The sequence below is a fragment of the Rhamphochromis longiceps genome, linkage group LG11 (genome assembly GCF_057381845.1).
Source record: "Rhamphochromis longiceps isolate RC_006_pf linkage group LG11, R_longiceps_female_GT1.1, whole genome shotgun sequence".
Classification (NCBI taxonomy): Eukaryota; Metazoa; Chordata; class Actinopteri; order Cichliformes; family Cichlidae; genus Rhamphochromis; species Rhamphochromis longiceps.
This window is the reverse complement of record NC_140567.1, coordinates 33485654-33513141: the sequence shown is the minus strand read 5'-3', so window position 1 is coordinate 33513141 and position 27488 is coordinate 33485654. Positions and strand designations below refer to the sequence as shown.

Sequence of the window (27488 nt, the reverse complement as noted above, 5' to 3'; positions counted from 1 at the left end):
CACATACATTCCCACACACATGCTTCAGACCGTGCATAGATTAACACAAGAGTGGCGTGATGGACATTTTTTTGTAGTATTCAGATGTGTTATTGCAGTTGGATAACAGCTGTGTTTGAGTCTATTAGTCCTTGCTCTGATTGCCCTGTACCGTCTGCCTGAGGGCAACAGTTCGAACAGGGAGTGGCCAGGATGTGAGGTGTCTTTTATGATGTTTTGGGCCTTTTTAAAACAGTGGGCGTAATAAATCATCCATTTCCTTGACTCTAAATCATTTTAACTTGTATGCTTAAAAAAAATAAAAAATAAAATGCCATCAAGCTGATGCCTCAGCTGATATGTGACACTGGAAAATGTCACATAGTATCAGCTGCAGTGGTGCAGCTGCATCATATTTGCTGCTAAACCGCAATCCATGTTGAAACCTACCTCTGCCCAGCTTCTCCTCCTCCTATGCTGCATCAGACCAAAACAATTTGTTGTCACTGACCAACTAAACAACACCACTGTCTGGATATTGCTGCTTCTGATCTACTGTGCATGCAGAGAAAGTCAGAGAGGGCCCACATTAGAGGCATAATGACAAATATAAGGAAGTAAATAAACATCTTTAACTATAATGGTCCTCTCTGAACCAAAAGTAATGATTAACAGGGTTAATATTACGTGTGTAAACATTAAAATTGATTAACCAAAATTTTTTTAAAGTACTCCTATCTAATTGTCACCGAAAGTAGAAGATAAATAATCCTGTGTCCACTTTATATAGTTTAGTTCCTTTGCTTTATCATGGATAAATGTAAAGTGCACTACTTTATAAGGATTACAACATATACAACTGAATTTTGAGTGCTACTTCTTATCATATTTCTGTTCCAGCTTGCATCATGAATAATCCAAAACTACTTTAATCTAGAAATGCACTAGCCAGTATTTAAAAAAAAATAAAAATAAAAATCCAGTTAAAAATGCCAACATACACTGTTTACCAATTCCAGTTCTGTGCTGTTAAAATCAGATTAAACTGCCCTTGTCTCAAAATACATCACTTTGTGGAAGTAATGATACCATCTCACAGGACCTTTAAGTGATGCTCTGGTGTTTCTGAGCTCTGTGAGCAGCAGCAGTTACTGTGGTGAGACAACTGCAGCATAACTCCATTACCTCACATATAATCAGAGTACAGACAGCTGACTAGCTGATTAATGGCTTTACTCTGGCAGGCATGCCTGGATATAGATGCTGCCCAAGAGCAGAGCTGCTATTAGTGGCACTCGCGATATGAGGTTAGAATAAACAGAATCAACAGTGCTGTCAACAACATGGCCGCATCTGAATCAAGCTAGCCTGCTGCTCACCCAAAACCATCTGCGTTCAGGCTGGTTCATAATAGCAGCGTTTTTAACATATATAGTGCGTCTGCTGCTGAAAGAACTGTGGGGAGAAGGAACCCAAAAAAAAAGCGCGGGGTTAAAATGGGAATCTGTTTTCTATTCTTGTCAGTCATCAGGTTATTGAATCAATGCGTTTATAGAAGGTGGCTTCTATGGCTGCTAATAGATAAACTAGCGGCTAAATGTTTACCAAGGGTCATATTATTTCAGAGGCCAGAGGAGTTAAATTTTCTGGAAATCTGTCAGCAATTGAACACTTACATCTTTTCTTTCATGAAAAGATAGATAAACATTACCAAGCAGTACCAAGTAAAGTTACAGCAATGATTCGTGAAAATTCTGGTATTAGCAATGTGATCAAGCAAATACTGATATCGGGAGTTAGCATAAACAAACACTTCATTTGAGCCTGTGTGTGCGCAAAGGTCATTCAAATGTTTGGAATTCCAGATTTGCCTCAACTTTAACCACAACGGGTGTTTTCCTAAGCAGAATCACACCAAGTGCCAAAGGCCATAAATACAGTGTAGTAAAAGGCTTTCGCCATTTCTTTTGTGAATGAGAATCCCGAGTTTCATCCAGCTCAAATTAAAAAACAGAGCTGGACATTGGACCGCTCAGTCTTCTTTAATTTGATGTTATCCCCAAGATCAGTGTCTGGAAAGAGCAACATCAAATTAATAAGGTCTCCTTAGTAAAGATGGCATCAGCACAGACGACTGCTGCCCTTCCAGTTATCTTTGAATCATCTTTTCATGTGGAAGTCAAAGAGGGGAAACTATGAAAATATCCATAAAGCTGGTCAAACAAAGTGATATTTCATGCTGAGGCTGACGTTTCCAAGCATGTAGTTGGTTCTTCTAGCATTTTTCTATTGTGATCTTTTTCTTATTATGCAATATTACAAGTTCTATCTTATTCATTTGGACACTACAATTACAGTTGCAGTGTTCAGACTGTTGAGGCAACAAATGGCAACAGTGCTCGTCTTACATCCATTTCATTCTTCAGTGCTTCTTTATAGGAAACATGCCTCACTCACATTGGAACATTTTGGTTGAACCTTCCTCTGGAAGAAGCTGGAGGTCAGAAAATGGTTGACCAAGATGACCTCGCCTGACCAGAGTGAGGAGTGAGGACCGTGCCGGCCCTGTCCTGTGGTCAGGGACAGCCACTTCCCTTTGGTAACAAGGGAAAAAGCTTATATTCCTGAGCAAGCACTGCACCAGATGACTATCTGCAACCTCACAATCTTCCATAATAACAACCCAAAGAGGCTGGAGAAAGAGGAAATGAAAGTAAGTGGAACATTTTTGAGACATAAAACTGATTCTGCAGTTCAAAAATAAAATAATTCCAACCGAACACACCACAGAGATATGTCACAGTATTGGCGACATTCCTCTGCATCATGTGACACCAAGAGGACGACAACAGTGGGAAAACGTCATGAGATCGCCTTTCAGGTGTTATTGGATGTTATTCAGCAGACAGAATACTTCTTAAAATCAGTGAATGTTACTTAACTCAGTTTTCTTGGATTGTCAAAACGAAAATCTGGAGCTTTGTATACATGATAGATGGACTCTGCACTTTTCCAGTCAGAAAGTTGATCCTTGCCCAGTTTTTTTTTTTTTTCCCAGATCAGGTAGTGGTTTGGATTTATTCTGTCCCAACAGTTGAACTGAGAGACCCAATTAATAGGACTGCCAATCCCTGCCTCAATGATTTACAGATACTTTGAATCACCGGTGAGCATCCAGACAACAAAAGCTTATCATCATCAATACAGCTGCTGAGCAGCTACACAGATTTTCTCATTTTTCAAATATGATGCAATACATTGACACAAGCTGATGTTTTTGTATTCATTAGCCAAGTCTTATGTTGCAACTTTGGCTTTTTGCAGATTCACTTGCTTCTTTTAAGTTATTAAACTTTTTTAAAAATGCATTTTTCTTCTTTCATGCATTTCCCATTTAAAAGGAAAGCAGGCTTTTTAAAACAGATGCCACATGGACTCATGAGTTCCTCAGCTCACAGAAAAATATGAGCATCCTGTCATCCTGCCAGGAAAGTGTGGTGCAGTCCCAGTCCATGTAAGACGAGGTAATTCGCATCTGTACTTTGACACTCGTTTTCATGACCAGGTCATTGATCATTTAAAGGTTTAGTGTGCAGGTGATGCTAACAAGAAACGAGGATCCCTCATGTCCCTATAAAAATAATAAAGTAATATGTGTGCATCTAAAGCTATTCCTCAATTAAACAGTGTGTACTGAAAGAAAAAAATCCAAGTTACTCATCTTTGCAGGCACTACAGAGGTTGCCGTGTAGATTTTTAAAACTTGAATGCTGTATGTTCATCATTCATAGTTACACCAGACACTGAATGTCTGATTGTAATTTACCATCTTACACTGTATTCCAAAGTGCCTAAACTCCAACTTACACAAAGACATAACCATGATGGTTATATGCCTTGCACTCTGAAAGTGCACAGTAAAAGTCAAAGTAAAACTGACCACCAGCATCTTGAGCTGATGTTCTCAGTCACCTCAAAAGCACAGAGGCCAGTTCAGCTGTGGCAGAAAGTTAAAAAAAAAAAAAAAACACAGCTTCTGTTTAGTCAGATTCTAACATCAACACAGAACCAGTGGACTTTCATCCAAAGCTATGTGGACTAGACAGCGGTCAGCTTGATGTGCCTCTGACACAAATAAACATCAGCGCAGGCCACAGATAAATAGCTCTCTTCCGATGTGCTGAGTGGCAGCTGAGCATCTGGCATGAACATCAGACAAGACATGTGGAGAAGCCTTTTTTTGTAGAGCCACTACTCTACAAAATTCTTTGACATGTACATTTTTTTAATATGCTTCTTTTTTTAAGACATATTCTGAAGGACGTTGCTACTTCTGAGACATGACTTTATACAGCCTGCTGCTGCAACAACTCTGGGTTAAGACCGGAGTCCTCTGGAGACCATGGCCTCTCACATCTGCACAGCTCTAAAGCAGCTGGATGTAACTCAAAAATAATTGCTTCCTCTACAACGTCCAGAAAAGCATGATGTGCATCCTATCTTCACGACTCCTCCCTGTGGGGATGGCAACTAAATCAATATTTTACAGCCATTTATCATCAGCTAACTTTGCAGCTTTTGTTATTACTTTACATACTGGCCTAACAAGCGTAAGATCACCAGTTTGATCCCAAGAGGAGACAAATCCCTTTGCCATTTTGTGAGGTAGAGCATTCTGTGTATATTAAAAAAAATGAAATAAAATCTACTAACAATCAAACATGCAGAGCTACCTGCTACGACATCCTCTTGTGAATAAGGGAGCAGCCAAAAGCAGCAGAGTGATTCACAACTCAGCAGCATTAACCTGGATACATGTTTTAAATGGTTTTATTACTATTGACAAATTGCTCATTGTGAATATTTTACAACAAACACCATGAATCCAAACTGACAGGAGTTACCAACCTTGACCAGGACAATGCTCTTTATAAGTTGATTTCAAGCAATGTTACAAAACAGTGTGGATCTAGATACTTGTGCACCTGGAGTTATGGAACACAAGACACATCTTGAAGAAATAAGCCATGGAAATGGAGGATCAGCCCCAACTGAATGACCGGAATATCTCAGGTCTATGCTTTTGCCAGTGGCAATGGTGCCAGGTAGTGATAATTCTGTAAAGCAATTATTTGTCAACGACCTTTTTCTAAAGAAATGCAGACAATGAATAAAAACTAACGCACAAGGACAAAAACGATGATGACATGTATGAACACTTGCTTCAACTATAAGGAAAATATTGTGGAGAGACTAGACCCAATCAAGTTGTGTAGAAAGGTGCGACCAATGTGGAAGTGATGCAATCACAAGCAATGTTCTTGTGCAGTAAGGTTAGACGGGCACATTTAATCCAACCCTGGGAAACTGCACAGTGGTTTTTTTGGAAATGGTACAACTAGCTCCCATGCTCCGTTTCCCATGAAAATGAAAAGTAATGTCAACACGGGACGAAGAGACGAATGGAAACATTTTGCGTGTGATATCAGGGAAAACAAGACGCTTCGCAAACCACGTGGAGCAACTTAGCGGCAAAAAGATCCAACTTTTTATTATTTCTATTTTAGTCAATTAACTGAACTTTAGATTTGGTTTGCTATTATTCCTGTTGTGATATTTAGTTGAGTAAAACAAAATCAAGATGTGTTGTCAATTAACAACCTTACCTGTTGGAACAGGTAAGAATATTTTGAATGTACTGTGCTCATTATGGTTGAAATTCCTGAATAAATAGAATCTCGCATTTAATATGTTACAATGTGTCTACATTCAAATTTTTCAGCCAAAGAAATAATGACTATAAACTTGTAATTAAAACAAAAAAACAAACAAGCATGTAACAAAAGAGACTCTTCCTGTGCTATAGTTTGTATTGACTGACTAACAATGGTGAACACAACAGAAGGTGAGCACGCAAATTTAAAATCAGGTATGTCATTGGTTTTTTTTGGGCGGGACTCAGAACTTTTTAGCTGCACCCTTCAGGTAAAGGAGCAATTGTGTTTTCAGAACACACGCAAAAAACAACAACTATTAACATAGCTTGTTACACAAAACATTTTTTTTTTGTAAATTAAAATCTGCACAATAAATTCCCTTCAGCTGTGGGTGAGTGTACGACTGGTACCGTGAGCAAAACGGTGGACCCAGTAGTAGCCAAAGTCCACTCCCAAGAAGGTGAACCACCAGGTCCAGGCAGAGTCCCAGGGCAGCTCCACCAAGCGGTAGTGGTTCCACACATGCATGTAAGCGCTCAGCTCACAGCCTCTCATCAGCAAGCTGTGGAGAGGAAAGGTCAAAGCTCAGTGTCGGCTCAAATGTGCTTATGCAAGTACAGCATTCAGTTTGTGATCATGTACAGCTGCGCTCCAAGGATCACGATAGTCATCTGTTCACCTTGTGTTCTACCTTGACAGAAATTTGTTTAATTTGTAAGTAATTTTGTACATCAGGTATTACAAAGCCTCCCCTGTTTGAGTTCCCATCATTCAGCCGTATTACTGCTCCCCATTTCAATCTACATTTTAAAATGATGCAGAACTAGAAAAGATTATGTTCAACTAACTTTGAAACTAACGTTATATTTACATTGAAGATGAACCACTATAAGAACCATTTTAGAAGAACCACCTTAAAACCAATTTCAGTAAGCTGAAGTTTGTTTGATTAATAGTTTTAATAGTTATATTCAGTTCTGTTGCACATCCTAAACCTGCCATACTGCATGCTTTTATCGCCTAATTTATCTGTTCCCTGCTGGCCTCCTCACATGAACTCACTTTTAACAGGTAATGGTTCTTTAATACAAGATCCAGAGTTACAGCACCTAAAAAAATAAACTAAAAAACCTAAACTAAAAAACAAACAAACAAACAAACAAACAAACAAACAAGCAAACAAAAAACCACATTGCTCAGCCATATAAAAAAAAAAAAAAAAAACGGTGTTTAAAATGAACAGAAGCCAAATTATGCCTTACTTGCACTATTGCTATGTGACCTGACCTGCCTAAACACTCACAGTGGGAGTCTGGAGACCATTCCAGCAGATAGGGAGGTGATTCCATCACTGATTGTGATCACTGGGGCCCCCGTCTTCAGAAAGCCCACCACCAGCTCCAGAGTCATCAGTCCCACAAAGAAAGGAGTTGCCTGCACAGACACAAAATCATGATTCAGCAGTGTTACAAACCATGAAAACACAACTGTTCCAAGTCCTCTGTTGCCATTACCCGTTGTGTTGAGCATTTGTTTTGGCAGATGAGCTAAAAGCTTGCAGGACTTTCATGTCTTGTGATCCATGATGTTTGTTTCACTGTATGAGCCTGGAGCAACGGGTATAAAACCACAACCAATTGGCAGATTGGTGAACAAAAACATTTATCCAAGCACGGCAGCAGTGGAGGTAGAAATTATCTCAGTGGATGAATTAAACATCAGTGCTAACCAACAGCAAGCTTTCATTTCAGTGATGTCAGGCAGAACCCAAGCAAAATAGAATGAGGAGCAAGATCTTATTTTAAGAAACCTAATTGTCTTCACGCTCACTGATAATATAAAGTCATACATGTTCAGAGAGAGCGCATTAAGTCTGTTAGGCTACGTAAGTAGATGGAGACCGCAGGTAAACAAGCTACGCATCTTATGTTACAGGAACACGTAAAGGGCTGATGTGCCCTTTTCCAGCTCCACAATTTCATCATGGACCTCTACTAAATCAACTTTGCATGATTCACATTTCAGTAGAATTCTTACTCACCTTATACTGTGCCTTTATGCAATTCTTAAGTTCCTCTTCTATTAGAAACAACCCACTTCATTATCACTTTAAGGCCATCCTCCCTAAACAGTCAAATTTTCTTCTAACTGGCTGATCTACACATGGATTCATCCACCTTTGTATTCAATGCACATTCTGAGCCACAGTTTCATGAAACATGGAATTCTTTGAGCTGACATCGGGTAGGCACACTGGTAGGAAAAAAAGAGACAATGACAGCTGAGCGTTTCAGGCAAACTGACGTCTAAGGTTTTAGGTGTCGGGGGGGGCGGGGTCATCCTAGTCAGATACCCAAAGCACATCAACGTTTCTGCTTTTGATGTGTAGCAGCTCTACTCTGAACCCTTCCTGAATGACCAAGCTCCTCAGCCTATCTCTAAAGGAGAGCCCAGAAACTCATATTCACTACTTCTATCTATGATCTTATTCTTTCACTCAATACTCACAGTTCACAGTCATTGAGGAGGGCAGGCAAGTACACAAGTACACTGGCCAGTAAATTGCCAGCTTCACTTTCATTCTTAGCTCTCTTCGCCACAACAGATGGTACAGCAGCCATGTTACTACTGACGCTGCTCTCTACACCCTCTCCACTAAGTCAAGAAGGTCCCAATATATTTAAACTCCTTGACTTGGAGCAGAAGTTTGATCCTGAAATGGAGTGCAAACTCCACCCTTCTCTGGCTGAGAAGCATTGCCTCGGGACTAATTGGGACTAATTCATACTTGGGACTAATTGTTATCACACTGTTTCATACTAAGCTGCAAACCTTGTGAGTTGGAGGTCACTGCTTGAAGCAGCTAGAACCACCACATAATCTGCAAAAAGCACCAAACTGGAAACCCCCCAACACTTGGCTGTGCCTAGAAATTCATTCTTTAAGTCTCGGAAAACAAATATGGCATTTTTAGCATAACCTTAAATAATATTTTAAGAAGAGCCTCATCCGCTATGCAAGTTGGTTTTTAGTATTTTTTTTTTCTTTCAGATGAATGTTTGATAATTTTATAATTTTAAAAAGCAGTTTAAAATGCTCATAAGTCAAATAAGTATAATCTTTTTCAATTGTAATGGACTGTACATAAACTTTTGGTGTTTTCGCAAGTTGGAAAACACTCATCTGGAAAGATGTGCACCAACTTTTACTCATTTTAAATAGAGCAGGGCGATATGGCCAAAAATATTTATCACGATATATATTTGAAAATTTGCGATAACGATATAACCGACGATATAATTGATGCGAGACAAAATACAACTCCACAACATTACTAGCGCAAAAAGACAACCTTCCATTTATTTTCACTTAAACAAGAAGCTGGTTTTTATGTACATTAAAGCTTTATAAAAATGTAACAGTGCAAATGCAAATTCCTTGCTGAAAGTTTAACCAAAAGGCATTTCCAGTAGAAATGGGCTGACATATCCTGAGCATAACCATGTATAATATCCACTGAAGTTAAAAAGAGGTGCTTTGCAACATTAAACTGCAGTGTGCAGTACGCATTTTTCGGACCATAAGGTGCACAGGATTATAAGGCACATTAAGCGAAACAAAGCAGTCAGATAAATCAAACTTGATTAAACTCATTCTTCTTGCTTCCTCCACTTCTGTACCATTGATTCATTAATGTTGAATTCTCTGGCAGCTGCTCTATTCCCATGTTGCAGTATATTAATGACTAACCTGTATTGTGGATGGATTATCTCAGTTGTTCTCCTGACTGAAGTTTGGTCCGTTTACAGCATCCTGCCATGCGATTGCATTTGTCTCTAACCATGAAGAACCTTAACGTTAACTTTTATAAGTGGAAAAGTGTTAGTGTTCGTCCTCCAGCTTCACTGTTTATGTTATGCTAATATAGCTGTGTCGCTAGCGATCACGTAGCACATCATTATATACCAGCTAGCCCAACTTCAGTAACCCTACAAACGTCACTGCTGTTTAGTTTCCTGTCTTCATTTATGTTGGAAGTGATAGCAGAGCTGTACGTTTGATTTTTTTTTCCAGAAATCTCTCAGTCAGAACATGCAATATCATGCTTAGGTAACTAGCAAAACTAGCGAGCTAACTTCCGCTAGCTTCCTGCTAACTTCTAACTCCGTTAAATGTAATAACTTTTGTTTTCATGGATGCCTGGAAGTTAAACTTTATAGTTACACCTGGTAAAGCAGCAATGCTGATCGTTTTATTAAAGATGAAAGAATTTAGACAGTTTTTAACGCTCAGTGATGCTGCAGTGTTGTTTGACCTGAAGCATACGGGGTTTAGGACCCAGATTACTCCCAGATTTAAGAGCATCTTAGAACGGCCGCTTGCATGTTCTGCAAAAAAATGTGCTTTGTCGTGTATCTGACGGACAAACACCAAATAAGTTCCACATCACTGAAGTTGCACCATTTTTACAAACCAATTCTGGTTCATCTGTTTCACTCAACAATCGGCCATGTGCGTATGAAAACAAAGGCACTGCGCATGCGCGTTTTACTCCCATTCTATCGCGATATTTCATTTTCCTATCGTTGCCTAACATTATACCGGTATTACCGTGAACGGTATAATATGGCCCAGCCCTAATTTTAAAGATACATAGTTAAAAACTGAAAGTTCACACTTAAAGAGAAACGAACAACAGCAGAAAGAGTTTCATGGGGTAAAATGCCTGTAAATGAATAAAACCTACTTTAAAAGAATAACTTCTTACATTGTAAGAACCAAATAGCAAACAAAAAAAGTTGCCATGAACACATGACAATAACTGCTTTTGACAAAACAAATGGTGAGCACCAAGCAAACAGTCAGTGACATGCCTTTATTTGTAACAGTCGTGGAAAGCCGTAATAACCTCTTGAAGGGTTTGTCAAACATGGAACAAATTAGTGAGGAACGGGGTTAGCAAACGGGTCACAACAACGACTTTGGCAGCATGTGAGCCCTGCTGCTTAGCTTTAGCTCAAATGTGCTCATTGACCAAGTGACTGCAGTCATAAAGGGGACACACGGCCCCCACAAGAGCAGCAAGGAATGAAAGGCGTGACGAGACCACAGAGGAGCACATCTGCAGGTGAGGAGGGAGGAAGTGTGCGTATTCATGTGTGGATTAAAGTGAGAGTGTGTGTGTGTGTGTACAAATCCCCATGTGAATGATTCAACTTTAACATGCAGGTGTGTGATGCAAGTGTGTGTGTGTGAATGTGTGCGCACAAGCAGAGGCGAGAGCACCACCAGAGACCAGTGATCACACGCAACACTCCAACATCTGGCAGCAGACTGCAAAGCTGCAGCAAACAAATGGGCTCGCTGCGTAGGCAGACCTCCTCCAAACCCGCTGAGAGAGAGATTATCATTCTGGACGCTGGCCTAAAACCCCCACCCCCCGACATCACCCCCCTCTCCTATCTAGCAGATAGTTTTACCGCTGCACCCCTGAGTTCTTGACAGCTTGCGGCAAGACTTTTCAGCAAGGCAAGCCGATTCTCAAACGGCGCATCAAAAAAAAAAAAAAAAAAAAAAGCTTCTCTTCATTATTTTGTCTTTTTAATACTTGCATCACCTTCTTTATTTTCAGTTCTTTATGATCTTGCATGCGGTCACACTGTTCGCAATTATATTTTGAACTAAAAATTGCACAAGCCTTTTTTTCTTTTAAACTTGAGTATACTTTGAGCTTGTGTGGACTGTTTGTTGTGGCGTTGTAATAATTGTATTTTATTTTCTTCTGAATTCAAACCTACATGGAAAATGACATTTGTGGACCAGATGTCCCCCCCCCCCAAACAGCCATTTTAAAAGGTCACAGTTGAGTGATGTTGGCTAAAAACATGCAGACTGACAAAACACTTTTATCACTGCTGTCTGAGAAATTTTGTGTTTGCATTCAAATCACCAAACAGCTGAGAGAACTGGCAACAACCCAGCCCACAATTCCAAATAACTCCAAAAATCACAAGATTGCATTGTGATTTTCCCCCCTTTGACTAATTTGGCCTGTTGGGATCACAGAATGACAGTGGTGAAGAATAATTAACGACATGCTGTAAACAGTGCCGAGTCACTAAACTGCTCAGGCACGCCCAAGCAAAATATTAATCACCAGTAAGCCCTGCAGCAACAACAAATTTGCTTTATCACACTTGTTAGTGGATTTTTAGGACTCCTGCTGCGAGGGTAATTGTTCTCCTCCCCTGATTTGCTCATAAAAACTCATAACAAACATGTGTTGTTAAACCTGCACCAGCCATTTGTCACAATAAAAGAGTAATTGAGATGCTGTAAAGTGACAGAAGGAGAAAAGAAAGAACGTTGCTATAAATTTTTCATTAGGCAGAAGTAATTAGATTTATACAAGTTGAGCAGATTGGTTATGTCTGTGAAGGTTCTCAGTCATCCAGGTCATCGTAGTCAAAGGAGCTTGCACCATTTGACCTTAGAACTGAAGAAGCTTCTCGGATGAGAGGTGAAACGTCTTCAAGCAACCTAAAGAAGTCCAGACGCTTTTATTTGCAAGCTCATTTGAAGCAGATTGGTTACTGTGTTGATACAAATGTAACTTTTCCATACTTAATGCAATATTCTCCATAGGTTGACATTTATTAAGTTAAACTTCAAATTTCACTTCATATTTACTCATGCACTTACTCCCCAGAGCTCTAAGTGCTCTGAATAAAAACTGTTCAGTTCAAAAGTCTCATTTAGAAAGAAGCAAAACAGACTGTTTGACCCTTTTTCTTCTGACGAATACTTCAACGGTTTTAAATATGCCGATTTTGAGTTGATTGACTCAACTCAAATCGATACTTTACTGACCAGGTGAAAAGGCTCTGTCAACTGTATCTGATAAAGTGAGGGGACAATGGGGCGGGTTCAGTATAACCCTAAAACACCAGATGTATTAGTTGAGAACGAGGCGACACCCACCTGCTGCACATACTGAGGGACATCCTCTACTTTCTCAAAAGATGATTCATTCGGTGTGAGCATGAAAAACATGGCTCGGGCTCCCCTCGACACCGAATCGTATTCCATGGTTTCAGATCTGACAGCGGATCACTCACAGCTGCTACACAGGTGAGTTTCTGTTACCTGTGCAGGTGCGAAGTTCTGCTAAACCACTTCAAGACGTCTGCTCACAGTCTAAGTGCCCTGCCCCTTTCACCTAAAGTAGGTCGCTTACGAAATAGAGAGCGTGCAAGCGGAAGAGTAAACTTCTCACATCGAGGAAACCGACTCTGCCCGGGTTTAAAGTGGCCGCAGGGTTCTGTTACTGCGACCAATTACCTTTAAATCCCCTTTATAGGACGAAAGTTTACCTTTGGTCAGGCTGATACATTAGTATCATTTGACGTCATTTTATCTCGCGAGAGTTTGTTTACGCAGCTTACTGTCTGCGTGTATTGGAGGGTGGAGAATGTTTTTTGTGAGCTGAAGTGAAGTTATCCAGCTGTTTAATCTTCACGCACTGTTGCTATTTGTCTGAATGTCAGGTAAAACTGTTCAAAGTATTCGACAGGGTTACAGCCAATATGAACTAGACAAGGGGCATATATGTATAGATTATATATAGTTTACAGTTTATATAGATTACAGAGGCATACTGAGAGATGCATCCAAGCACAGAAGTGAGTGAATAAGATCACCACACACTAGAACAGCTGACAGTTCCCTCAACACATTTCCATTTATTCTTGGTCATGCTTTAAATCTAGCTGCACAAGCTGATGAATGACTTCTTTTTTGGTTTTAAAGAGACACGAGGGGTACTTCCCAAAGTCTGACCTGCAATGGACAATCAGCTCAGTGTCCTCTTCAGTCAAGCTGGGTACATGATTGGTGCAGAAGTGCCAAACTACTGTGGACCGAATGATTAGACAGAGCTCAAACAGCAGTAACTTATTGGGTAGACCTGGACCCTTAAAGGTCATAAACTAAATGTGAGATCTTGTGTTTGCAGGAGACACGTTACTTAAACCATAGAGACACATACTGTGCATGTTGTAGGCCTGTCATTGATCATGTGAAGGACAAATTCACAATAGCATTGTATTGTTTGGGGTCTGTTTTCCCAAATGCATCACTATGTAAATACTGTGAGTATAAATGAAAACGAAAGTTTAATTTTTACAGTTTTATGCAGTCGTCATCGTGTACACAGATTACCGTATTTTTTTTGTGTGTGTTGCAATAACTGTTAAGCTGCTGCTCTGTCTGTTGATCATTGTTGGGTTCCAGTGGGAATGTGCCATGACTCACACTTGTTCACGTTTGTGGGGCAGCGGTCATAAAGATGGTGTGCAGTCCCACATGAAGTGGGACATCTGGTCACTGTAACTGATTTAAAAATGGATGGGGGAGGGTTGGCTACATAAGGCTACATAAGGAGGTAACAACCTCTGGGATTTGACCCTTTAATGAGATGTTTTTGTTTGTTTATTTGTTTGTTTTTAATCATGTAGCTTATTTGAAAGTTAAAGAAAGACAACTTAAACTCATCTATTTGTTCAGTATCAGGTAACAAGGGAATATTAATTTTTTTATAAGCACCACACCTTGAATGTAGTTTAGGTTTAAATGCACTGATAAGATTGGGGCCGCTTTAGGGCAATTTGCTTTTTGTGCACCACTTTCTCTCAGATTGTTGGTTGCTAACTGATAACCCTATAATGTATCTACTATCAGTCAATCAATAGTATCATGTCCTGTCACTGATAGTCACTTCAACTCCTTACCTCAAAGTTTATAAAACATTAACTCGGTCACCGCCCGCTTAGCGTTGCTAGCAGTTATTTCGCTTGTAATCATCTAAAGTCATTGATTGTCATTGACTTTTTAGGCCTTTTGATCCTTAAATGCAGGAGAAAAAAAAGTTTTTATAATCTTATTTTGTTTAAGCAGATTTGAAGTTTTATATACGCAGTTTTGAAATTAAAGTTACTTTTTTAATGCTACCTAAGAAAATGCCCAAGATGGCTACCAAGTAACAGGATTTGATTCTTGAAGGGTTTTGTTCCATTCAACTAAAATAAATTCTAAGGATTTAGCCTTACTTATTGTTTTACACTTGTTTTTGACCATGCAAATATGTGCATTGCATCCTATATCATGATGTACAATTAATGAGTGCCTTGCTAACTAAGCTTGATAGCCAACCAGAGCTATCCTTAGCTGATAATAAGACTCACTGCTGGATAAAATATTTAACATTTTCTGTTCACCGGGCTATTAGCATATGTTATGCTGTCATACTTAGCATACGAATAAGTGTAATTGTGTATAGTCCTTATTTTAAGTTTTTTTTTTTTGTGGTCACATGATCATTAACCACATGACATTAATTTGTGGACCATTTGTGACATACGGTTACAAAGAATATACATTCTTTGCCATGTTAAAGAAGACCACCTTGTGATTTCTTTGGTTCCAAGTTGCATGGAACACACTCACCAAATACTTACAAGGCAGTAGTGAAACTGTGAAAAGTGTGATACAAAGCAGAAACAAAGACCATTTGCCTTCAAAGTAAAAGCTGTGGCTTTTGAAACACGTTGACCACAGCTCTAAGGTACAACTTTTACTTTGACGTCAAATAGTCTCCATTTATAGTTTGTTTTGCACTTTTTCAAGCTTTACTGCCATTTTGCTAGTAGTTAGCAAGTGTTTGCAGACATGCCTGCATCTTCCATGCAAACTATGGGCAACCCCAATAATTTGTTGGCAACCAGTTTTGCCTAGTGACAGCAAACAACCACCAGGAACCACATGACAACCAGTCAGGGAATGCACATTTTCCCTCTGTAGCTGTGGTTGTGTCACATCTGCTATGGCAGACAACTCTTGAGCTGTATGCACATAACATCATGCAAAAACCTCTATAAATCGAGATCTGATTTATAGAGGTTTTGGCATGATGTTATGTGCATACATAAAGCCATATACAGGCAGATTGAAGTTGGGCAATTTTTATATTTATTCAAGAGTTTATACGTAAACTTTAGAGGCTTAAAGAAAAATTTACTTACTTGCTTTTGTTTTAATTACAGCAGCCAAGCTCCAGAGGTCAGGGGAAAGCTGGTTGTGGCAAGAACATATCTGTGACTTGTTTATCAGTTACATGTATGGTCTGTTACATCGAGGACGATACTGTTCCCAGCTTAAAATTTAAGACATTGTGGAAACGGTGAGTGTTTCATATTTGTAAATACTTTCTAAAGAATAATGCATGGTAATAAAGTGGCAGGGAAAACGGAAAAAGAAATCACGCTCATGCTGTGGGTTTGGGGGAGCGAAAAAAAATGCAGTGGTGCCTCTTAAACAAATTAGCATGCACAATCACAACGCGCTGAAAGATGAGATCAAGACATGAAATTATTTTCAACTGGATGTTGTAACAGAATCCGATCCTTTGCGGGCTGGAGCCCCTACCCTGCCCCCAGGCAAAGGTGATTTTAGTTTGCTCCCACATCACCGGCTTTCTACACACTCTGCAATTTTTAATTGGTTTCGGCTTCACTTTGTGGAACATACATTCATCACCTTGGATTCATAAGTGTGGATGGCTGCATAAATGGGGGGAAAAAGTTGTACATAAGAAATTCCATTTACCACTGGTTAAATTTTTATTCAATTTGCAACAGACCCTGAAAAGGGGGTTTCAGATTTGTTTGCAAAACATCATCTCCAGGCAGAAAAGTGTCAGCTTAAGAACCATCAGTGTTTATTACTGCACGAGCTGAATAGTCTGGGTATAGAATCGTTGTTAAGGTAAAACAATACTGATATTTATTTACAAATCATTTATATTAGCTAGGCAAATTTCATTTCCTGGCACTTGATTTGACCAATAACTCCATTACATTCTAATTTACAGTTTTTACAGTAGAAACCGATTGAGGAGCAGACTGTATGTTTAACAGTGCAAATCAAAGCCACAGCCTGCTTTTCTCAAGGCAAACATGGAATGTTTAAATGAATATGATTTCCAAATTTGTTTGTACTGTCCAGAAGAATTCTATAACCAATGATCTCACATTTCCAGATTCATAATATTTTTCTCTGTTTTGGCATTTATTGAGGACTTTCTAAACCAATGGCACCGTCTCCTTTTATGTGCTCAGTTCATCAAATTTACATTTTGCCTGCATGACAACTCCGTCTCTACTATACATCATTCCTCTGTACATTTGTACATGTTTTTTAGCATCGTTATATGACGATGGCGAATCAGCAAACAGCAGTCCTTCTAAGGACGGTCCTGAGGCGGAGGCTCCGGGGGCACAGGGTTGCATGTGTGTGCATCATAAGTGGGCATGCTCAGAGCTCTGGTCGCTGTCATGACTGTCTTCATTGGCTAAGGAGTCCGTCGAATGGTGGAGCGCCGCAATGCCAGAGAACTCTGAAGGCAGCAGCGTCCCCTTTTTCACGTTCACCAGTTCTTTCTCTCGAGCTGCTGCCCCCTGCTGGCCACCCTTCACTCTTTTCCACTTCATCCTCCTGTTCTGGAACCACACCTTCACCTGCAGAGAGACAGAAAATATCAATGTTGTTGCACAACTCAACATAAATCACCAAAAAGTAATTAGGAAGCCTTAATGCTCTCGACAGCAACGTTCTGTTAAAGTTTGGCAGCTATTTCTGCACCAACAATTATGTATGGATGTTCGGTTACATCTGGCACTTGGTGTCTACCTGTTTTTCCCTGACTCAACAGCCCCGACCGTATTTACGTCTCTCAGACTGATGATTAAGCTGTTGCTTAAAACGGTTTACACGTCAAATAGAAGCAGTGGCTCCGTTAGTGTCGACACACGCGCTCGAAGGGAGGGGGAGGATGAGATGGGAAGCCGAGCTTGTCCCTGTCATGCAGGGTGGAAGCGGTTTATTTTTGGGGAGTGTCATTCCCAGGGGGGTGAGCAGTCACATGGTCAGGAAGTTAGTTGACAGCACAAACGTTTGTCTTAAATGTTAAGGGTGTACAATGGACTGAGCACCACCTGAGATTCTTCACAGGCTTTGGGGTCTTTGCTAAAAGCAGGAGAGGGACAAGGACTGAAGCTGAGCAGCATTTATTTAGTAATATTCTCAAGACATCAGAAAAAATTACTATTCAGACTCACCTGCAGTGTACCTGAACTGCTTAACATTACACTGAAAGTGACACTCAGTTTATACAAAATACCAAAGACCCTGAACTCAGGTTTGGGTAGGTCAATCTACAGGTGTGAAACAAGCATATAGGGAGAACTTATAAGGCACTTGGTTTTCTGGAAATGGCCTCTCTGGAAACACTCTGGTGCACTAATGTAATACACGTACAAAAGAAGACAAGACGCACTGGTTCATGCAATTTAAATTTTCAAGTCAAATCTGGATAAAAATGATATTGATTAAAACCTTCAAAGTTTGATTAGGTTTATATCACATTTTTGTTTACAACATTTAATGACTGCAATTAGGTGTGTAGCTACAATCTACTCTCTTATCTACTCTCAATCTATAATAAACTCTCTGTTAAACCCAGTCAAGCATTGGCGTTGGAGCTTTACAGCTGCCATCTTTGAAAATATTTTTATTTTTGCAAGACATAAAACATCCATCAGATTTCCCCAAACAGCACACACAACATAAATCAAGAACTGATTGCTTTGCCAATATTTACCTCACTATCTCTACTTCCCAGACCAAACTGAGGTCACACACAACATATGCTGCATAAGCTGACAAAATTTCACACACATTTCCTGCTCTGTAAAGCCACGTAAAGATTAATTGCGATAGTCTTGGAGAAGGCTGAAAAAAAGTTGGACCTTTTCTTGAGTTTTTGCGACTTTGAAATGTGATGGAAAAGCAGAGCATGGTACATTTCACATTCATGTTACAATATACATTTGCTTTCAGCCTGAGAAGCACATTACTCTGAAAGTCTACAGTCACCACATTTAGTGGGATTCAAAGATTTCACTACGTTTTCATATAAACTCAATATACACTGTAGCTGTCTACTTTGTTAGGTACACCAGCTCAACTGCTTGTTAACGCAAATGTTCATCAGCCAATCACATTGCAACAACTCAATATATTTAGACTTGTGGGCGTGGTCAAGCAGCTCTGTTGAAGTTAAATCCAACCATCAGAATGGCAAAGAAAGGTGATTTAAGTGACTCAGAATGTGGCATGGTTATTGTTGCCAGATGGGTTGGTCTGAGTATTTCAGAAACTTCTGATCTGCTGGAATTTTCCCACACTACCATCTCTAGGGTTTACAGAGAATGGTCAGAAAAAGAGGAGCTATCCAAAGAGCAGCAGTTCTCTTGGCAAAAATTGCTTTGTTGATGCCAGAGGTCAGAAGAGAATGGCCAGATAGTTTTGTGCTGATAGAAGAACAAGAAGAAGAGCCTCTCTGAATGCACTACAAGTCACCAAAGAACGGGAAACAAAATTGGAGAACAGGATTGGAAAAACATTGGCTGTTCTGATGAGTCTCAATTTCTGCTGCAACATTTGGATGGTTGGGTCAGAATTTGTCGTAAACAACATAAAAGATTGGCTCATCCTCCCTTGCATCAACAGTTCATGCTGGCGGTAGTGTTGTAATGGTGTGAGGGAAAACTTTCTTGGCACACTTGGAGTTCCGTCATACCAAGTGAGCATCGACTAAACACCACAACATGCCCGAGTATTGCTGCTGACCACGGCCATCCCTTTATGACCCCAGCGTACCCATCTTCGTGCCCCTAACATGCCATGTCACAGATCATCTCAAACTGGTTTCTTGAACATATCAGTGAGTTCACTGTACTCAAATGGCCTCCATAGTCACCAGAACTCAGTTCAAGAGAGCACTTTTTTGGATGTGAAGGAATGGGAGATTCCCATCATGCATGTGGAGCAGAAAAATCTGCAGCAACTGTGTAATGCTCTCATGTCAGTATGGACCACAATCTCTGCTTATTAAAGTGGTTGGTGAGTATATACCAAACAAATCTCTATTCAGTTTTGTTAAATGTACTTTTTTACAACTGTAGTTTTGCATATTCATAAAACTTGTAAAGTCTTTTATTTTAAAAAAGTACTTTTACACATTATTTGCATAACATGTTAAGAAACAAAGATATCAGTGTGTTTTTTTCTGCCCCACACCACACAGTTACAAAATCGCACAGTTAAACAGCATCACTGACCGTCTCATCCTATTAATAGCTAAACCTTTACACTGTCCTTTGAAGCACAAACCCTGGAAACCACATCAGATATCCACAAGAATCAAAGTCTAAACACATGACTGAAAAAAAGATCACAACACTACAGTACTAAATTAAACATTAACAGTCCCATGATCCTTTGCACTCGTGGAAATATTCCATTCTCAGAAAAGTCAAGTAGAAACTTTTTAACAACGTGTTCTATTATGCAAGTAATGCACACAGCCCAGTAAAAACTAGGTTAAATTTATTAAAACATAATTTTAAATGAGGACATTTACAGTGCACAGTAATAGACCCTTGGTGCTACACTGGCCTATTTGCAGTGTTGACCTGTCGCCCACTTAAAACATTCGGTGGCTTACAAAGCAAACAAAAAAAATTTGAGGCTCAACTGCTGAAATCCTATGACAAGCAAGAGGCTGAAAACCTTTTCCCAAACACTTTTCCCAAACCAATTGTTGTTAAATGAAGGGATGATGCAACAAGGGGAAACATGTCCCAGTTCCAGTTTCTTACTGTGTTTTTGGCATCAAATTAAAATGAAATTATATGTTAAAAATGTATGATTCTCAAATAGATTGACACACCTATTTATTGGCTTTTGTAATCTTAGCATTTAAATATATCTTTTAAATTATTTGCATTTAATTATGTATTTATTTACATTCTAAATGGGGGGACAGGGTCGTAAATCAAGACTTTTTCTTGATTTAATCTTAAATCAATTTAAGATTAATCTTTTCTTTTCCTCCCTAACAAATCACCTCTTAATCTATTATACATTTTAGTGCAACTTTTTTTACTTTCTTGTAGCTGACATATTTATATGTGAAAGCAGTAAGAGTAAGTGGAACTAAAATCATTAATGTGTTCCACTAAGCTCTGGAATTTAACCAACATGCACGCTATAAATGCATGCTATCAAATTGGTCTCTGAGCGTGGGCCGATTGATGTAAAATGCAGGCACATGAAATAAATAACAGGAGACAAATGGTTGAGGGAAGAAAAAAGTGTCGTGTCTGTTGTTCTGTGACACCCGTTTGGAAGCTTTAACTCGCACTAACTTGACCCCATGCCCGCAATATTATGCGGTGTGATACACACACACACACACACAATATAAAAATTTGTGGGTCTAATGTGGTGATTTGCTTCTAAGAGCATCTCATAAAACGTCTGTTTTTTACATTCAAACTACACCTTATCACAACGCAAAATATTGCTGGCATGGGGTCAACTAAGTGTGAGTTAAAGCTTCCAAACGGGTGTCACAGAACAACAGACACTACACTTTTTCCTTCCCTCAACCATTTGTCTCCTGTTATTTATTTCATGTGCCTGCATTTTACAGCAATCGGCCCACGCTCAGAGACCAATTTGTATTTGCAGGGGCAGTGGGAGAGAGGAAGTGACTTGCTAGACAGCACTTCCTTAAACCCGTCTCCCTGTCTTGACTGTGGATGGCCTGAAAGAATAGTCAGGAACATCTGGAATATGATAGTCCCTTCATACAGCCACATCTGGAGTACAATAGCCCTCACACTGAAGTTACAAAAACACAGTAGCAAGCTGAAAAGCCTCCTCGTCGTCCCGAGGCCGCCTTTGTTTTCACAACATGGCATTAATGTGCTAATGGGGGGTGGGGGGGGGTTTCAATAATGTCTAAACCCAGGGGAAAACAAACAGTGGTGGGTAGGAACATACTTGTCTTTCAGTGAGGTCGAGGTTGACAGCAATCTCGTAGCGCCTTAGTCTGGTTAGGTAGTTGTGGTGGGCGAACTCTGCCTCCAGCTCTCGGATTTGCTCCTTGGTGAATGCCGTCCTCTCCTTCCTGGGCTTGCTGCTCACGTCTGACTTGTAATTCCCATCCTGGGACTCTGAAACCAAACACCACACAGGTTTGTGTTGCACTCAGAGCAGATTTATATGCAGCAAAAATAAAAATAAGGCAAATGTTACGTGGCAGGTGCAAATCAGCAGGGGGAGAAAAGGGGCAAAGTAAGAGAAACAGTGAGAGCTGTCAGTCACACTTTATTGTTCAGACATTGTTTATGAATACTTTAAGTGGCTGGAAGGACTCGTGGGCGGCAACACGTGTGTCTGCGCGACGGCAGCTGTGCTATTACAATAGGCTGGCTCTTTTACTGTCAACATGGATGTAATTTGGCTTGAAGAAGTCTGCTGCTCCAGCTTTAAATTTTATATCAGGAAAGGAAAAAGTGTCTGAAGTGCTGCTATTTGCATTTATTTTGATCCTATTATTTTTCAACTGTGTGTCTTTTGATTGCCATTAAGTTTGCAGTTTTCAGAAAGCAAATATACTGCAGTCATAAGATCAGATGTTAGATATGTAAAATCCAGGAAGCTGCAAATGAACGTCTTCAAAAATGCATATATCAGTAATACAAATATGGGCAAAGTGGGAACTTGGAACAAATTATGCACTTCCTTAAAAAAATATAAATTCCTAGCTTGTGACATCTCCACTTTAATTCATCATGCCAGAAAAATACTTTTTTGTTTTGGTATTTCCACAAACTTTCCGAAGAAAACACATACGGCTCATTTGCCCTCCAAAATTTTCCTATTGTGAGCAGTCTTTGTGGTTTCTCTGTTGGACACGCTTCAGTTGCACATTGCAGTTGAAGGCAGCAGCGATTGCATGCTAATTCATCTGCGGTCCTGTTCTGTCGTGTGTGTTAATCCAGCAGGTCTACGTCAAGCCAAACTGTAAATAGGCGTGCAGCTCAGAGCCAGACTCACAAACGGTGCAAAGTGTGAAGCCACATAAGAGAGGAAACTTCAACTTTAACTCAGATTTGTCCCATCGGGGACCCCTGCTGGTTCTGTTTTCCTGTCATAAAGAGAATCTTCCTTCTAATTAAGTGTATATTTTCTCAAGCAAAATAACTCCCTTGAGTCTGAAGAGAAGATGAGAGGTAAACTGAAACTGCCCTACAAAAGTTATATTTGTATGGTAGTCACACAGTTTTAGAGCCAAGGACAAACAAAACATATATAAGACTGCAAGAATTCCCTCACGGGTTTTATGAAATGAAACCGATCATTGCTTGACCCGCAACTTGTGTCCAGCTCCCCCTTGACCTTGCCTTTCCCTCTCTGTAATTTCAGTCCTTTTGCTACAGTGTGTGTCTTATTGAAGCAGGCCTTTCAGATGTGTTCATCCACTCTCTCTGGTAAACACAGACATTGTGTAAAGAGAAATAAAAGTATAACAGAGCCAGCTGCTCCAGACCAATAGGCCTGGAGCTGAAACAAGCGGCGAGCTTTTATGACCCAGCCACTACACCACAGCAATTAGGTTCTCCCTGTAACTTTCATCTCTCCACAAAAAAGCAGGAATAATATGAGAAAAATACATGCACCCAGACAGGGCACATCGTTGAGGGTTCCCAAATGAACTTAGCGCATTACAGGAGTGACGCTTTTAAAAAATAATGTAAGATTGGATGGATAAAATAATGATCGGGTTATTTTTCTTATGCTGGGAACATAAGCACTGGTTGTTTTCCCTTTACTGAAAAATGTATTTATTTTTTTAAATTTTATTTTTATGCACAAAAAAGGATTCAAACACATCAACGATGCCGCAATGTTTTTCTTAAACTGCTTTAAAAGAAATTTTGAATGCCAGCAAAACGCCTTCGGCACTTCACTCGTCTGTTTTACAACTCTGCCTCAACAAAATAAGACTTGAAGCACCTTTTATTGTTCCCCACAGAAAATCTAGTAACTTTTAAAGGACGACCACTCCCTTGACAGTACTGTGCAAATGTGACTGAGAAACTCAGCAAAGGCCCTCTGCCGTCACTGCAGCTGAAAGTCTGCTGCAGGTTCCCCAGAAACCAGACACACGGACTCATCTCATTAGCTGACCCTCCGTCCTTCCTTAAGGAAACATTCACAGTTGGGTATTAAAGACAGAAAGCCGAGAAGCTTCATATTTGAGCAAAAAAGGGGGTAAACTCTAGCATGGAAGTGAGCTCTCGGGTTTTGTTATTATTTCTGTATCTAAATTCAGGTTTCGCTCAAGTTTCTCGTCCAGATGGTGAAACCTAATCAGAGCTCTATCTCATGCAACAGGCAGCGCTCTGATATTTAGACAGCTGAATGAGTCAGCAGCCTAGTTAGCCCCAATAATCAGCATGATTGGTGTTAGCATTGGGAGAATGCTCTGCACATGTAATGAGTATGCAGTGACTATTGTTGCAGAGGAAGTGGGATCTGGAGGCAAGGGCTTAGTTTTCCAGTGATTTGACAAAAGAGGAAAGGGAGTAGGAGGTAGAGTAATGAATTAATGGGTTAAATGTACTATTTCAACATTTTGCATGTGGACAACTGGACATTTAGTGCAAAGGAAAATAAAACATTGAAATCTTTGTCTTTTTATGTTGTAAAATGGCAAATATTTCAGTTCACTTATGGAGTTTCTAATAATCACCGCAGAATTTGGATTGAAAACTAAATTAGTGCCAGTGGTGTTTTGTTTTGTATTATTATTTAAAGTCAGTCTGAAGTTAATCCTGTTATATTTCCCCAACTTTTGGTATATAAACTTGTTGTCAGCTACAGCAACACCCAACCAGTCAGAGGGAGAAAAAACACACTCTCCAAGTATCCTGTGGAGATGTGGGAATATCACCGGTCAACTGCGGATGATGCACTGTGAGTACAGAGACCTTATCCAAAGGGTGCAGGATTAGCAATGACAGGCTGCAATCCTCAAATGGAAACAAACTGGCAAGCAGACTTTCTGTGAGAAACTCTCACTGATATCACTTTGCTAGTGAGATTTCTTGCGACCCGACCCCGGCCATTTGTCATTGTGTGATTGATTATTGTGGTGCCTGCAGGTTGCAAAGGTTTTGCAGGTCATCAGCTGGTTTAGCATCAATTTAAAAATTGTATTAAAAAGGTGTTTATTTATTAATGATTTGTGAGAAGTGTGCTTTTTATAATTATCTGTGGTTTTGAATTTTTAAATACATTTGTATGAATGAGGCCCGATTTAAGAACAATAAAATGATTATACATGCATAGTTCAAGGGTGATTTTTGGGAGAATCACAAATGTAAAATTTAACAAAAAGGTGTTGTTAAAGCTCACTGCCCTCGGGACCTTTACTGTACTGAACATACAACTGCCTGTAGATAAAAATAAAGGAAACTTGTAATGGTCTTTTAAATTTTATAGGAATTAAGTGGTGTTTTTGTTGTTGTTGTGATAATAAGATAATTTAAAATCAATGAAAAAAGATCAAATATTAATATGATTAGCTACATTCATTTTGTAACAGTAGGAAGTTCCCTATCTAAACTTGGCCTTTGTTAAACATGACACTCAAATATTTTCACTTTCATTTTACTTCAGTAAACCTGCGATTTCTTTTAACTGCAGTTTTTAGTAAATGAAAACAATTTGCGTCCGCCCGGTTGTTTAGTGTGCCATGAGGCACCGGTGTAGTCTTTTACAATCCATGACATTAATTCTTTACTGCCCTCTTTATTCTCAGCTCTCTAAAAAGTGTCGCAACAAACCAGATGTGATTTTTAAACAAAACATGCCAGTAGTCAGATGTGCCCGCACACTTATGATGTGGCCTTTGCTCCACGCTTCAGTCCGCCTGTCGCCTCCTGCCTTGCTGCGTGTCAGCCGGCACCTACAAACTGCTTTCCAGACGTTTTTTTGTTTTTGTATCAGAGCTGCAGAATTCCCAACAGTCGTGCTGTTGAATGATTTAGAGTGATGTGTACAGATGTTTCTGTTATTCTTGAGCTCTGTGTGGAATTTCTTAAACGCTGATATTTATGTTAAAATGTTTATCCAAGTAAAATAATGAACAAAGAGATTTTAGAAATGCCTCCAATGTATTTTACATGAAGTCTCGGGTTGTGCAATGTGTCAGCTTTAAAAAACACACGAATGAAATCTCTGCCTTTAGAACTGCTTCACTTCTCGCTTCAGAAAATCCCAGCTTCTCTTACCTGAACTGTCACTTTTCCTCTTGCCGTTTCTCTTCTCGGCCTCAGCAGGTGACAAAGTCTGTCTGCCAAAGTCTGCAGGCACACAAGAGGCCCCTGTAGGGGTGCTGCCACTGCCTAGACTGGGGGTGCTGGCGCACATACTGGGCCCACCGGGGTGGCCCAGGTCTGAAGGCGTGGGCCCATTGTCGTGGGATGAGTGGGAGTGTGGGTGGCAAAGACTGTGGCGAGTACTGCTGCCAGGTGACGGCATCTGTGGGATATGCCAAGATGTATGGTGCTGAGGTGGGTGGTGATGCTGCTGGGAGGGCAGGTGGCCGCGGTGAGGGTGGTGGTGGTGCTGCCCAGGAAACAGGCTGTCGTCACCCGGGTAGCTGGAGATGATACAGGGCGAGGGTGAGGAGGTAGAGGAGGAGGACGACGAAGAGGCCAGGTCAGGGTAGGAGACGTGGTCCGAGCGTCCGTGAAGCGCCAGGGGAGACTGGGTGAAGGCGGGATGTAGGGCCTGCGCCGGGGCGTGGGGGCTCCGCAGGCAGCCGAACAGTGTGTGATCCATTGTGTGCAAACACACACACGGCCCTCCAGGAAAGGCGAGAAGGGCAAGCGTAAGAGGCAATGTTACTAAATCAACCAAAAACAGAAAGATCACAAGCGCATATCCAAGATGCTTCCCTTTCTCCCTTGACTATCCCAAAACTTTTCTCTTCAGTTACAAAAAAATAGTCAGAGCAGCAAGTAAAATGTGTTTTGAAATGGGTGTCCTGTGGTAATCCAGAGCATGCGGCCAGTTGCCAGGCTGTACAGGATAAACAGTTAGCCCAGGACAAGTTGCAGCTGAGCCTCTCAGAAGTCAGGAGGAACACGGGACTGGAGCTCTAGGCTGGGAGCAGAAGGAGGTTCCTAGGAACTGCAGAACGAGGGGAGCCAGCGCAGGGGATGTTATAAATAGGGTGTAACGTGAGAGGGAGGCTGGGTCATAGACTGCATACGCGCTACTGACCACATACATATGATCACCCTCCAAAAAGCACAGCATAATAAATCTGTACTATTAAAATGGCTGAGCCTCAGGAAAGAAGGCAATTTATTTTGGACTTGGATCTGACCTCGGGTGGCCATCTTTTTTTCCTACAAGAAAACAGCCTTAATGGTTCATGGGTGGGGCTGGGGGAGGGAGAGGGAGGTCGTATGAGGGGAAGGGAGAGAGTGTGAAGAGAGATCGAAGGAGAGGTGTCAGGGGTTAACTCAGCGTGTCACCCCATCTTTGTCAAAAGTTGGTGGTAGCGGGCAGGATGCTTGTAGCATCCATTAAAGATCACTTTAAACCATCACTATCACGATCATGTGATGTTAAGAGAGCTATTTTGTCACTGCGACGCAGACTTGCAACTTATTGGCAACAAATATGAAAAGTTTGGTTCCAAAATAAGTGTTTGAGTGAAAGGAAGGCTAACGTTTTGCCCATGCTAGACTTAGAATGACCACGGTTCCTTTTTAATGTAGTGTAACCAATCATTTTGTGAATGTG

At 40.3% G+C, this 27488-nt stretch overlaps 2 protein-coding genes across 2 annotated transcripts in view; both read right to left on the bottom strand.

Annotated features, from left to right (window-relative positions):
• The window catches only part of agmo (alkylglycerol monooxygenase), a 49473-nt gene extending 36373 nt beyond the window's left edge, over positions 1-13100 (bottom strand). Inside the window, exons 1-3 of the mRNA XM_085423753.1 lie at positions 12678-13100; positions 7000-7130; positions 6107-6258 (exon numbers count right to left, since the gene is read on the bottom strand). Of these exons, the coding sequence (XP_085279879.1) occupies positions 6107-6258; positions 7000-7130; positions 12678-12785 (391 nt within the window). The 5' untranslated portion in view covers positions 12786-13100. The remainder of the gene's footprint in view (positions 1-6106; positions 6259-6999; positions 7131-12677) is intronic.
• A 3263-nt stretch (positions 13101-16363) lies between these two features.
• Positions 16364-27091, bottom strand: meox2a (mesenchyme homeobox 2a). The gene is made up of 3 exons (XM_085423752.1): positions 25964-27091; positions 21663-21835; positions 16364-17269 (listed from the first exon to the last, which is right to left on the bottom strand). Exons 1-3 carry the CDS (start codon positions 26514-26516, stop codon positions 17051-17053), a joined length of 945 nt encoding a protein of 314 aa, XP_085279878.1. The 5' UTR covers positions 26517-27091; the 3' UTR covers positions 16364-17050.
• Positions 27092-27488: the final 397 nt, after the last annotated feature.